The sequence below is a fragment of the Monodelphis domestica genome, chromosome 7, assembly GCF_027887165.1.
Source record: "Monodelphis domestica isolate mMonDom1 chromosome 7, mMonDom1.pri, whole genome shotgun sequence".
Taxonomy (NCBI): Eukaryota; Metazoa; Chordata; class Mammalia; order Didelphimorphia; family Didelphidae; genus Monodelphis; species Monodelphis domestica.
The window spans coordinates 232,614,750-232,629,144 of NC_077233.1; the positions used below are offsets into that span (position 1 = coordinate 232,614,750).

The 14,395-nt window shown below is 36.0% G+C and overlaps 1 protein-coding gene across 7 annotated transcripts in view; it reads right to left on the reverse strand.

The window, feature by feature from the left end:
* The window catches only part of CCP110 (centriolar coiled-coil protein 110), a 34,464-nt gene that overhangs the window by 10,882 nt on the left and 9,187 nt on the right, over positions 1 to 14,395 (reverse strand). For 5 of the 7 annotated variants that reach the window (XM_056806570.1, XM_001366462.4, XM_001366406.4 and 2 more), the window contains 4 exons: positions 6,017 to 7,685; positions 4,355 to 4,485; positions 748 to 925; positions 1 to 140 (listed from right to left, as the gene is read on the reverse strand). In XM_056806570.1, the coding sequence (XP_056662548.1) occupies positions 1 to 140; positions 748 to 925; positions 4,355 to 4,485; positions 6,017 to 7,685 (2,118 nt within the window). The remainder of the gene's footprint in view (positions 141 to 747; positions 926 to 4,354; positions 4,486 to 6,016; positions 7,686 to 14,395) is intronic. The other 2 variants (XM_016423862.2, XM_056806571.1) reach the window with 1 other exon arrangement.

Below are 14,395 nucleotides of genomic sequence, written 5' to 3' on the forward strand. Positions count from 1 at the left end.
CTGAGAACATCTAGTTTTGCCCCTTCCCAGAGGCTTTGTTACTGCGATTTTGGGCAAACCACTAGTTGATGATCCCCAGAGGTAGAATGGTACTTCACTTGTGGAAGCAAAGCTATGTTGTAGGGTAGAATTTGTAAAAGCTAGATAAAAGGTAAAAAACAGAGACTATATTCAATACTACAGAAGTGCTATACATTAACCATCACCAATCAGTATAGATACTGTGGGTGGAAATCACAGGTGTACAAGCTTTGCACTTACGGAGCATAACAACCCCCTAAATCCTGAACCACATGTAGGTTTTTCATGTGTATTCACTTTTAAGTTGACACAACAGATGGAACTTTAAAATATGTACACACACAAATAATAGCATCACTTGAAAATAAAAGACATTAGAAAGCAATCACAAGGGGACAGAGTGCTAGATATAGTACAATATAGTGTAAGAGTACTCTGAAGATGACAAATTTTGTTTTTATTTGCCATATGTCATCTGCCACATGAATGAACACAGGATGGGAAACTTCCCTCACTAAAATGATTACTCTTCATTTAAACCCCTACTTAGAAGGACCTGGACTATTGCCAGCATTTCATTTCTCATTGGTTACCAAGCAGTTGGCAGATGGTGGTAACCTAGGAGAGATTTCATCTGATAATATTACTTTAAAGACCTTTCTACCACTTTCTGTATCATGTAAAGCAGGAGTAATTTAAATAAAGGAAAAGGCTTTAAATATTTACCAGAATTATTTGAATTGGCAATATGGAGGGTGTCCACTTGTGACAGCATTGTTTCTAATAAGCCACTGTCACTTATTTTTCGCCATTCTAATTCCACTGCATTGTTACGATTCATGTCAGCTGTTAATGCCGTAGTTTCCTTCTTCTCTTTTAGTATTCTCTCCTGTTCTTCTATTTCCTGTAGATTAATGATCTATTAAAATATGCCAGACCTCATGTTCAATCACATTTCCTTTATAAATTAATCTATCAGTATAATACAATCTACCTTTCCTCTGATACAGATTTGACAATTGTGGGAAATTTAAAGTAAACTGAATCCAACAGGCATTTATTAGGCATATATTTTTAATGCACTGTGCTAGGAGTTGGGAACACAAAGAAAAAACAAAACAATCCATTCACTCAAGAATCATACATTCTTTTGGTGCAATTAGGGGAGGGGAATAAAAAAAATGTACACAAGTCAGCATATACAAAGTCATCTGATATTGAAAATACTAGAAACTGGTTGTGAAGGGGAAGAGTCAGGAAAACCTTGAGGAGAGATACCTGAGCTGAGCCTTAAAAGTAAACAAGGACTCAGAGATGGAGATGATGTGCCTGTGGAAAATTTGCCACACCCGAGCTACATTCCCAGCATCCTTTTAAGTTACGTCCTCATTTTACATACGGAGGCCTGGGAGATAAATTAGTCTGAGACCCATACTGCAGAGCTCTTTTTTGGGAGCTTGTGCTTTTGGTAAAGTGCTGCAGGTGTGAGTCTCTGGCTCTCTTTGCTCTGCTCACTTGACTAAAAGAATCCTTTTTCTTTTCCCTCTCTTTTGATTTATTATTAAAATCCTATATACTTTTAAATACTAGGAGTATTTATTCATTTTTACTCCTACAATGAGAAGTACAAAACTGTGCGGATTTACTAAGATAGAATGTTGAAGACAGGGAACAGTCAAAAAGCAAGTAATATGAAAAAAGGCTAAAAAGGTAGGTTCAAGTGGCAGATCTCAAATTCTCTTTTATACTAGAAAAAACAGGGAAACACTGAATGTTTTGGCACAAGGCTGTGACATAGTCATACTCGTCCCTTAAGATTATCTTGGCAGTTGTGGGGACTTGAGAGAAGATGCAGGAAACAAAGAGATCAGTTAAGATGCTATTACAATAGTCCAAGAGGCCGGGGGAGGGGAGAAGAAGGGTGTTGGGGGGAATGATGGGAGGTGTCTTAGGGGGAGTGGGGTGAGGAGAACTAGGATGGTGGCTACAAAAATGGAGAAGAAAGATTTCAGGGATGATATAGAGGTAGAATTAGTTATGTGCATTCATTCTCTCCTCACTACCACCCCATAATTTAAAAATACATAATAAATGCATATATTATACATAATAAAAACATAATTAAATTAGACAAATTATAGAATTATAATAATAAAATATACTTAATAAATTTAATAAGAACAAAACCCTCACAAAAATATGTACACTCAAGCAAAACAAATTCCCACAATAGCCATGTCTCTCATTCTAGAATTTTTTTTTTTAAACCCTTACTTTCCATCTTGGAATCAATACTGTATATTGGTTCCAAGGCAGAAGAGTGGTAAGGGCTAGGCAATGGGAGGGAGTTAAGTGACTTGCCCAGGGTCACACAGCTGAGAAGTGTCTGAAGTCACATTTGAAACCAGGACCTTCCATCTCTAGACATGGCTTTCAATCCACTGAGCTGCCCCCCATGAAAGATTTTTAAGGTATGAAAGCAGAATTGATAGTACTTAGCAAGTGCTTAGGTACAGGGTGGGGATGGGGGGAAAATGAGGTGAGAAGGAAGAGATTAGGGATAGCTATAGAGATATAAGAGTTGACTGAATAGAAACAACAATTAGACTCACACAAAAGAATAACTTTGAAGGTTTTAGAATCAACACAGCTGAATCAATTTATCATCTCAAGGTGATTATTGTCTCTGACATTAGCTAAGTCTGTGATGGCAAACCTATGGCATATGTGTCAAAGATGGCACACCAAGACCTCTAAGCGCCTGGCACCAACCCTGAATGCAGGAAGTGCAGTATGGCATGCAATGGGGATAGACATGGCACTGGGTCCCAAAAAGTCCAAAAAGGTTTTCTATCACTAAGCTAGAGGCTATTTCTTAGATAATAGATATAATGAAGAGTCCTAGACCCAAAAGCTGTAATAGTTTATTCTCTACTAGCAAAGCCTTTGTCATCCCAGGCTCATTTCCACACCACATGGACGTATTGGAGACAAGGACTTTCCTTATTTAATAAAGGCAGAGGAACAGCTAAGTGACTCAGTGGATAGACAGGCCTAAAGACAGAAGGTTCAAGGTTCAAATCTGACCTCAACTTACTACCTGTGTGACATGAGTAAGTCACTTAATTTCAGTTGCCTAACGCTTACTGTTCTTCTGCTTTGGAATTGATAGTATTGATTCTATGTCAGAAGATAAGGGTTTAAAAAAATAACAACAGAAATAAGAATTTAGATCAAGCATTAAGCAAACTATACTTTTCACATGTTCTACATTTCCCTTTAATTCTTAGATATTAAATCATTTGAGACACAATTACTTTTTAAACCCATACTTTCCTTTCTTAGAATCAATACTGTGTATTGGTTCTAAGGCATAAGTGTGGTAAGGGCTAGGAAATTGAGGTTAAATGACTTGCCTAGGGCCACGTAGCTAGGAAGTATCTGAGGCCACATTTGAACTCAGGATCTCCCATCTGACTCTCAGTCTTGTACAATTATTATTCTGAATTGCAAAGTTTAAATTCTTTTAGAGAGTAATTTTAGGATAAGAAACATGCTACCTCTCCAAATCCAGAAAGTGAATTATTTGGAGAAGGCACCATTAAGATGCCTGCACAGGCCACACACTGCACCAGAAGATACAGAATTAACTTTGGGATATGGTGATTTGAACTGTGTGGGGTTGAAAGCATTTGTTTTGTATGTATACTCTTATGCCAAAGGGGACTGCCCCCTAACTAGCTTTTTGTCATTGCGCCTAGCAGTCATTGGTTTTGTTCTCTTTTCCTTTTATCCCCAAATTATTGTAAGTTCAAAGTTGGTTATGTTTACAAGATCCTTTGGAGAGACTAGTCTTCCACGGATCTCAGGGGGGAAAAGGTATAATTGAAAATCTGTTACACTAAAAAAGAACATTTCCCAGGAGCCCACTGACTTCCTGTCATTATGTACTTCCTGTAGATAGGGGATATTAGGCAACGATGTAGAAGGTCCCACCTCTTTACACTCGGTCCTGAGCTTGGTGGTGGTAAGGTGGGTGTTTGAACTGGCTGATCAGTCATGGGCATATGGTCTCTATTTTGTATCTTCTTTATTCCTTGATTTCTAATGATCATTAATAAATCTCTTAAAATATAATATTTTTATTAGAGATTTAATTTTTACAGCCTACTAAGCCACCTAACTGCCCCTATACAATTTTCCCATACAAATGCTACAAATGTGCTAAAATGAACCAGCACTTCTACAATTCACATTTTATAAAAATACTAAAGGCTCTAAATGTACTAAATTTCACTTAACACCTCTATACACTTATATTATGATTCTTCACCTTTTGTAATTTCTCTTGCTCTTTCTCCTGCTCAGCTATAAGTATTGATAACTGCTGAGCATGCTGTTCTTCAAGTCTCTTCCTCATTTCTTCAAAAGCCAACATTTTATTTTTTAGCATTTCTTCTCCTTCTGCAAAGAAACATACTCTCAACACATTTGGAAAACATTGAATTCTTAAAATAAGACATTTCTTCAATATCATTACTATTTGCATCACAGCATCAAGTAGTAGATCTTCTCAAATTACACAAAAGTATATATATCCTCACTTTCTACCACTTTGTATTTCACTACTGCACTCCATTTTGATGCTACTTAATAAAGACCTATAACACTTTCATACTTCTTTATCTGCTCATCTGATGGTTTCTACCAGTCAGAATTAAAGCAAAATATGTACCATCATAATTATGACAAATTAATCTACTAGAAGATTATCTCCTTTGGTATTTCTGTTATTGTTGTTGTTTTTAGTATATTACTTCAAAAATTAAAGACTTCACTCTGGAGTTCTACAGAAGAACATTAGACGTTAAGTTCCAAATATGTGAAAATACAGAGGTGATTAAGTAAATAAGAAACCTGAAGGTTAAACCCACAAAAATGTTGGGATCATCGTGACAGCTAGCTGGCTCAGTGGATAGATAGACAAGCCTGGAGACAAGAGGTCCTGGGTTCAAATCGGACCTTAGACACTTCTGGTTGTGTGAACCCAGTCTAGTCACTTAATCCCAAATGCTTAGCCCTTGTGGCTCTTCTGCCTTGGTGGTACTGATACTTAGTATTGATTCTAAGACAGAAGGGATAGGTTTTAATTTTTTTTTTTGGTCAGGATAATTATATACTACTAAATTTAAATACAAGATATATACATTAAATCTTTCCAAAGAAATGTTCTTTTTTTATAGCAGAAAGATTTTCATTGCAGATAATTATGTATTAAACTAGTATAATGGTTCTCTTGTAACTTGTTCTAAATGTATCAGATGGCCTAATTTACTCTATTCCTATCAAGCTTCTTTGTTAGTGATGGCAATTATAAATGTCAAGCATCAAAAGCTTTGCTATAGTAAACCTTATATAATAAGACTGAATAAAAAGGGAAAAGAGTTCTAATAACATAGGACAGGATGGGAGAGAAAATACCAATTCTAATCAACAAAAAAGGCATTCTATTTAAAAATACATCATGAGGTATTTCTAGATGTATTACACGCATTTCTATTTACAGTTTCTTTGTCTAATAATTTGATGTTCAAGTGTTTATTGAAGTAGCCAAAGCTTTGAAAATCTACCAGTGAATATCACAGGAAACAAGGATAACAGCCATAGCCCAAATGGAATATCATATGTCAGTGTACCAGATTCAGATCAATAAGTGATGTTCTATGCAAGAGCTTTATTTTGTCATTAGGAAGATCTCATCTAATAGGCACCTAAAGTTTTGGAATCTAAATAAGAAAGTCCATGTGAATAATGAAAAGCTCTTTAAATCAGTGTGGTTAATCAGACTACCCTTGCCAAGTGGATTCAATCCTACATATCATGATAACACAAATTAAAATAATTACTTCCTTCAAAACTTAAAAGATCTCTATAATAAAATTGCCTTTTGTTATGTGATTAGCACCAACTGCATGAAAATGTAGAATTCTCTTACCTCTGGAACTCATTTCTAACAGCTCATTCTTGTTAATAATTACAGATCCCTTAGAATATCTTTTTTCCCGTATCCATTGTCTGTCCTGTTCAACTGTTCCACTTGTTAGGACATAAGGGCTATTTTCTTTTTGTAAGCCATCAACATCCAAATCAAGTCTCCGCTTAACCTTCTCAAAACTGTTTTCCACAAATTGTTCATTTCCACAGGGTCCATTTGGTGTATCCATCTGTTGTCTTTTATTCTGGGTTTGCATCAGGAGTGGAGATGGATTTTGTACATCATAAGATTTATTCAGTTCCATTTGTGAATTACAGTTTTTTTCCAATACACTAGTTGGCTTGATTGCATTCCTTATTCCACACTTTTGACTTACCATGCACTGACTGGCTACATATGGCTCATGCAATTCTGTAACTATAGTATAATTATTGTCTATTTTGTGTGGCTCTCTCCCATCAGATGCTATTTGACCCTCCACTGTACCAGTTACCTGAATGACTCTGTTTTCAAATTGGTTGACTGAATGTTGATTCATTTCATTTGGTTTACCTAAGACTGATTCTTCATCTCCAGTTTCAGAAGCATTTTTGCTGACCATAGGAACTTGAACTTTGCTAGAACAAACTTCAGTTAAATCAATAGGAAATTTTGGCACAGACTCAGGTATATTTGTCTTTTCGTTGATATCTTGTATGATTAAATCCATGGCCCTCCCCTTTTCTTTAGGACTCAATTCATAGGCATTTACTGGATTATTTATAAATATGTGCCCTGTTGATGAAGACTTAGGTCGTCTCCGATGCATTTTAGGACTCACACTTGGCTCTGGACTAGGTAACTTGGCATAGGAACCTGTAAAACTTTTGACAACGCTACTTTCAGGATCAAAAGTGGAGGTGACTTTAAAATCTTCATCTTCTTCTGAATCCAAAAGAGTGGGCGTACCCATTCCCACTGGTAGATCCACTTTGGAGAAGCTAGCTAAAGCTAAAGCATTCATGCTGCTCATCTGGGTGGTAGCACTTTGGAGAAGAATGTTTGATTTATTAAGGCTTGGCTTATCAAGTGAAACTGAACCACAACTTTTGCTTAAACAGTTTGTGTTTTCTTTTCCAGAGTCACTCATCATAACAGCATCATTCTCTTTGTCCGAGTGGCTCTCAGTGATGCTCTTCTTTGAGTTATTTCTCACGCTACGTCGAATTTGTTCTCTTTCTATATATTCCTTTGATTTTTTCATAAGATTCTGAAGGCTCATTATATATGGATCTGAGGTGGCTGCTTCAACCCGGGAGGACTCTAATTTTCCTTCTCTTTTGGGGATTTCATCAGCAATCAGAGTCTCTTGTGAGGTATCTGAAGATTTCTCTGGAAAAGTTTCTTTTCCCATCAGCTTAGGATTAGGGCTGTCACTTCGTTTGTCAGACATGCACTCTCCTGTTCCTTTATCTGAATCTGTCCCATTCAGTTTTACTTGGGCAATGGTATCAGCAGGCAAAATTTCAATAGTCTCTTCAACCTTTGTTGAGGCAGAATGTTCAGTAAGACTCGGCAAATTCTCTTTTGGAAGTATAGTGGGAACATCCAAGTTTCTGACTTCTGAATTAAGGTTAACTGCCTCAGGTTCCCACTGATCAAAATCACTTATATTTGGTGCTTTTCTGACCTGCAAAGAAAAATTCAGGAATTGATTATTTCCAGTTATTGAATGTCATTTATGTTTTATGAATGTCATTTAACTATCACAGAGCTAGACAGTGGGGTCACAGATAAAAAAATGAAATAATCCCTACTCACAAGAAGCTTAAATTCTAACAAAACAAAACAGTACATGTAAAAATGTATACATACAACATAAATATAATAGGAATAGATACAACATATAAAGTTTGAGCAGGCGTGCACCAGCAGGAGAGCTGATAGGAAAAAGCTTTATGCAAAAGATAAGAGGGTAAGTTGCATCTCAAAGAAAGAGAGGAACTCTAGGAGGTGGAGATAAGGAGAAAGTACATTCTAGACAAGTCAAAAAATAGAGTACCATGGGAGAGTATAAAAAAAAGGCTAGTTTGGCTGGAAACCAGAGTGTTTTGAGTGGGGAACAAGGTGCAAGGAGGCCAGAAAGACAGATGGAGGGCAAGGTTGTGTAAGGCTATTATAAGAAACAGTGGAATTTATATTTGATCCTAGGGGCAATAAGGAGCTACTGCAATTTTCTGAGTAGGAGAATGTCATTGTCATATCTGGAGTTAAGGAAAATGACTTTGGCTATAGGACATATGTTGGTCTGAATAGGGAGAGATCTGAGGCTCAGGAGACTTATTAATAAGATGGACATTGCAATATTTTAGGTGAGGGTCTAAACTAAGGAGGTAGTTATGTGAGTAGAGGGAAGAAGAAGGATGGAATAGATGTTGTAATGGCAGAAATGGCAAGATATGGTAAATGTACTGGATGGGGAAAAGGAAAGTGAGAAGTCTAGGATAATACCACAGGTATGAACCTGGCAGACCAGAAGGATGCTGCTGCCTCTGAAATAAAGAAAGTTTAGAAAAGGGGAAGGTTTGGAGGGAAAGATAAGAAGTCCAGTTTTAGAAATGTTGTTTAACTTTCTCTGGGGCACAAAGTTTAAAATATCCAATATTTAGTGAGGGAGAACTAGAACTAGAAAAGACATTGGGGATGAATAAACAAATCAGGGATAGAGATGACAGTCAAACTCATATAAGCTGAGGAAGTTATCAAGAGAGAGAAAGTGGATAGGGAGAGAGGTCTGGGCAAAATGTTGGGGAACACTCCCAGTTAAGAAGTGGGCCAGAGATTACCTGAAGAACTTAAATCTTAAATTTCTAATACATAAGAGGATTCCACTTAGGCTAGGTTGTTTAAAGAACAAGATGACAAGTCTTGTCAAAGGCTACTTAAATATATGTTATATGTCTATATTTTATGTACAATTAAATTATTCTTTATGAGGAAAAAAATCAATGTTATCCTTGGCTATTGTTAGCAATGCAACGATCTGGAACAATTCTGAAAGACCTATGAAAGGGAATGCTATCCACCTCCAGGAAAAGAACTGTTGGAGTCAGATGGATGAGGATCAAAAAGTATTATCTTTCACATCAGTGTAATTATGCTTTTTATTTTGGGGTTTTTTAGGGGTGTGCTCTCATAGAAATGACCAATAGGGAAGTATGTTTTGTATGATAATACATATATAGCACAGATCAAATTGCTTACTATCTCTGAGTGGGTGGAGGGAAGGAGATGGTTTGGATCTTATAATTTTGGGAAATGTATGTTGAAAATTATTGCATATAACTGGGAAAATAATCTATCTTTGAATTTAAAAAAATTAGTGCTAACAAAGATAAATGCTATTTACTAATCTCAAAAGAATGTCTTCAATTTTATGATGGCTATGTTATACTTGTATTTCCTCTCATGATTACTATCATATTGAGATAATCAGAGTGTAACATAACTGAGTAGTAATATAAAATTATGTCCTATGAGAAACTCATATGTAAAGTAATTTGATGTAAAAATTGGATCCCTAACTGCTTGTTCTTTACAACAAATCTGCCTACAAGCATTTTATAATTTGTAACTGATGCAGCTAAGAAATACAATAGAAACAGAGTACTAGACAAGCAGTCAGGAAGACCTGAGTTCAAATCCTGTCACAACTGGGTCCCTGGAGTAGAAAGTCTTCAGTTCCTGTATATTAGAGAGAATTACTGTGTATTGTGTCTGAGGATCATAGATCCTATCCAATCTGCTTTTTGCATTTTCTTTGTCCCTGGGAATCCCAAAGAATATCTTTCCTTTGAACAGAATTTGTTAATAAATGAAAGGGACAAGGATTCCTTTCCAGTGTAAGTGCAAACCTTCACCTGTTTACCTCTAGTGTGAGGAAGGACTGGGGGTCTGATGGACCACCTCTTAATTAGCAATTCACTACTTATGAGATGTCTATGGATATTCAAGGGGAGGGGCTGAGTAATGAGCTCCTACAATTCTATTTATTGAGCTGTCTGACCAAGGTTTGAGCTCTCTGCTTATTTGAGAGGGCCATGGACCTCTATGCTAATTGGTTATAATGCTGGCCTAACCAATAAAGGGATATAATAAAAAAACTGATATTCTTACCCCAAAAATCAAGTCTCTTGAGGTAATTTAAATTGTAACAGAGCCTAAAGAAGTTACTTAACCTATATCTGCCTCTAGTTCCCTCCTCTGTAAAATGCAGGTAATAACAGCACTTACCTTCCAGCATTGTTGAGGATAAAATGAGATAATATTCTTAAAGCACAATATGTTTGCTATTATTATCATTATCAAACAATATCTCAATATTAATGATTTAAGCACAAATTTATATGAGGCAAACTAAGCTAAACAATAATCTATCAATGCTTAAAAACAACTTTTACGACTGTGATTCTTAAGCTTTTTTTGTGTCTTTGACCCCTATGACATTCTATTGAAGTCTATGAATCTTTACAGAATGTTTTTAAATGTCTCAAATAAAATATATAGTTATATTAAAAAAAAAAAGTTTATGGAGAGCCTGAGAGAGGTGGAGTTAAGATGGCAGCATAGAGACAGCAAAAGTTCAGACCTCTGAAAACCCTTCCGTACCAAATACAAATTAAATGTTCCTAGGGGACTGAAAATCAAACCTAACAACAAGACAGAGCCAAGGAACCCTCGTGCTGGACTCAATTCAAAAGACTGCACTGAGAGATCTCCTGACAAAGCTCCAAGAGGGGAGACTGACAGAAACCCCCCCCCCCAAAAAAAAGAGAGAGAGAGGAGCAAGAGCACAGACAACCACAGGGAGTAAAGAAGGGGGTAAATATGAGCAAAAAACAGAAAAAGAAATAAGAAATTACAATTGACAGCTTCTATACAGGCAATGAACAAGGAACAAACAGAACAGAGAAGGAGGAGGGAACATCAAGCAATAAAACAGAAAACCCAGTGAATTGGATACAGGCTTTGGAAGAACTCAAAATACAATTCAAAACACAATTAAGAGAGGCTGAAGACAATTGGGAAAAGAACTTAAAAACTAAGATAAACCACCAGGAAACAGAAAATAGTGTCTTGAAAGCCAAAATCAACCAGCTTGAAAATGAGGCAAAGGAGATGAAAGATGAGGCAAAGAAGACAAAAGATGAGGCAAAGGAGATGAGAGATGAGGTAAAAAGAATGAAAGATGACTTCCAAAGAAAGTCAGACCAGAAGGAGAAGGATGACCAAAAAGCCAGGGATGAAATTCAGTATTTAAGAACCAGAATACAACAACTAGCATTAAGTGACCTCACAAGGCAGCAGGACACTGTAAAACAAAACCAAAAGAATGAAAAAATTGAGGAAACATCTCATTCACAAAACAGAAGATTTAGAAAATCATTCCAGGAGAGACAACATAAGAATCATTGGTCTACCAGAAGACCATGACAAAAGAAAAAGCTTGGACATAATACTACAGGAAATTATCCAAGAAAACTGCCTTGATATTCTAGAACAAGAGGGAAAAGTGGAGATTGAAAGAATCCACAGATCACCTTTTGTTTTTAATCCCCAACTGACAACACCCAGGAATGTTATAGCCAAATTCAAGAACTATCAGACCAAGGAAAAAATATTACAAGCTGCTAAGAAGTCATTCAGATACCATGGAACCACCGTGAGGATAACACAGGATCTGGCTGCATCTACACTGAAGGACCAAAAGGGATGGAATAGGATATTCCGGAAAGCAAGGGAACTAGGTCTACAACCAAGAACCAACTACCCAGCAAAATTGACTATATTCTTACAGGGGAAAGTATGGTTATTCAACAAAACAGAAGAATTCCAAGCATTTGTAAAGAAAAGACCAAAACTGAACAGAAAATTTGATACCCAAGCACAAAACTCAAGAAAATCATCAAAAGGTAATTTAAAAAAGAGATAAAAAAGAAAAACAAAACAAAACAAAAAACCAAACTTTTTTTTTAAGAGACCCAATAAGTTAAAATGATATGTATCCATATAAGAAAAGAGGTCATTGGTAACTCTTAAAAATTGTTATTACCACCTGTGCAGCTAGAAGAATTACACTTAGAGGGAACAATGACAAACTCTATAGGATGAAATGACAAGACATATATATGTGTATATATAGATATATACACACAACTAGGGATTTAAAAAAAGGCTAATACTAAAAGAAATGGGAAAAGAAAAAAAGAGGGTAAATTTATATGTTACAAAGAAGCTCATGGAGGGAGGGAGGAGAACATCAATACACTGGAAGAGTAAAGAGGTTGGAGATAGAAAATACTCAACTCTTACATGCACTGAAATTGACCCAAAGAAGGGAGAACAATCCCATCCATTGGGGCAGAGAATAGATTTGCACCCTATAGGGAAGCAGAAGGGTAACACACGGACTGGTGGGGAGGGAAGCAGTATAAGGGAGGGAGAGGTAGTTTTAAAAGACTGCAAAGAAAATAAGGGGGGGAAATAAGAAGGGAGGGGGGGAGGGAAGTAAAATAAGGGTGGGAACTACGGGGACTAATTAAAAACAAACATTGGTGTAGAAGGAAATAGTGAAAGAAGAAAAGGCAGGACTAGGAATAGAAATCAAAATGCTGGGAAATACACGGCTGGTAATCATAACTCTGAATGTGAATGGAATGAACTCACCCATAAAACGCAAGTGAATAGCAGTGGATTAGAATCCAAAACCCTACCATATGCTGTCTACAAGAAACACACATGAGGAAGGTAGATACGCATAGGGTGAAAGTAAGAGGGTAGAGCCAAATCTATTGGGCATCAACTGACAAAAAGAAGGCAGGAGTCGTAATCATGATATCTGACAAAGCCAAAGTAAAAATAAATCTAGTTAAAAGAGATAGGGAAGGTAATTACATCCTGATAAAAGGCAGTACAGACAATGAGGAAATATCAGTACTCAACATGTATGAACCAAATGGCATAGCATACAAATTTCTAAAGGAGAAACTAGTGGAGCTCAAGGATGAAACAGATAGAAAAACTATACTAGTGGGAGACCTGAACCTTCCTCTATCCAAACTAGATGAATCAACCCAAAAAATAAATAAGAAAGAGGTAAGAGAAAGGAATGGAATCTTAGAAAAATTAGAATTAGTAGATATGTGGAGAAAAATAGGGACAAAAAGGAATATACCTTTTCAGCAGCACATGTGACATGAAAATAATAATTAGTAAGGGTACATGGAGAGGTAAATAAAAAATTAATTGGAAATTAAACAATACGATTCTCCAAAACCGGTTAAAGAACAAATCATAAAAATAATTAATAATTTCATTGAAGAAAATGACAATGATGAGACATCTTTTCAAAACCTATGGGATGCAGTCAAAGCAGTACTCGGGGAAATTTATATCCTTGAGTTCATATATTAACAAATTAGAGAGGGCAGAGGTCAATGAATTGGGCATGCGAATTAAAAAACTAGAAAGTGAACAAATTAAAAATCCTCAGATGAAGACTAAATTAGAGATCCAAAAAAATCAAAGGAGAAATTAATAAAATTGAAAGTCAAAGAACTATTGATTTAATAAAGAAGACTAGAAGACGGTACTTTAAAAAAACAAATAAAATAGACAAAGTACTAGTCAATCTAATAAAAAAGGAAAGAAGAAAACCACATTGACATTATCATAGATGAAAAGGGAGACCTCACCTCCAATAAAGAGGAAATTAAAGCAATCATTAAAAACTATTATGGCAATCTAGGTGATATGGATGGATATTTACAAAAATATAAATTGCCTAGACTAACAGAGGAAGAAATAGATTACCTAAACGACCCCATATCAGAAAAAGAAATTGAACAAGCCACCAAAAAACTCCCTAAGAAAAAATCCCCAGGTCCAGATGGATTCACAAATGAATTCTATCAAACTCAACAACTAATCCCAATACTATACAAACTATTTGACAGAATAAGCAAAGAAGGAGTTCTACCAAATTCATTTTACAACACAAATATGTTACTGATTCCAAAGCCAGACAGGTCAAAAACAGAGAAAGAAAACTATAGACCAATCTACTTAATGAATATAGATGCAAAAATCTTAAATAGAAGAGTAGAAACATAGAAGAAAAACAACTGCTTGAATACATGGATCGAGAGGATATGGCTGGGGAAGTAGACTCTAAATGAACATCCTAATGCAACACCAACAACATGGAAATAGGTTCTGATCAAGGACACAAGTAATACCCAATGAAATTGCATGTCGACTATAGGAAGGGTGGATGGAGGGGAGGGAGGGAAATAACGTGATTATTGTAACCAAGGAATAATGTTCTAAATTGACTAAATA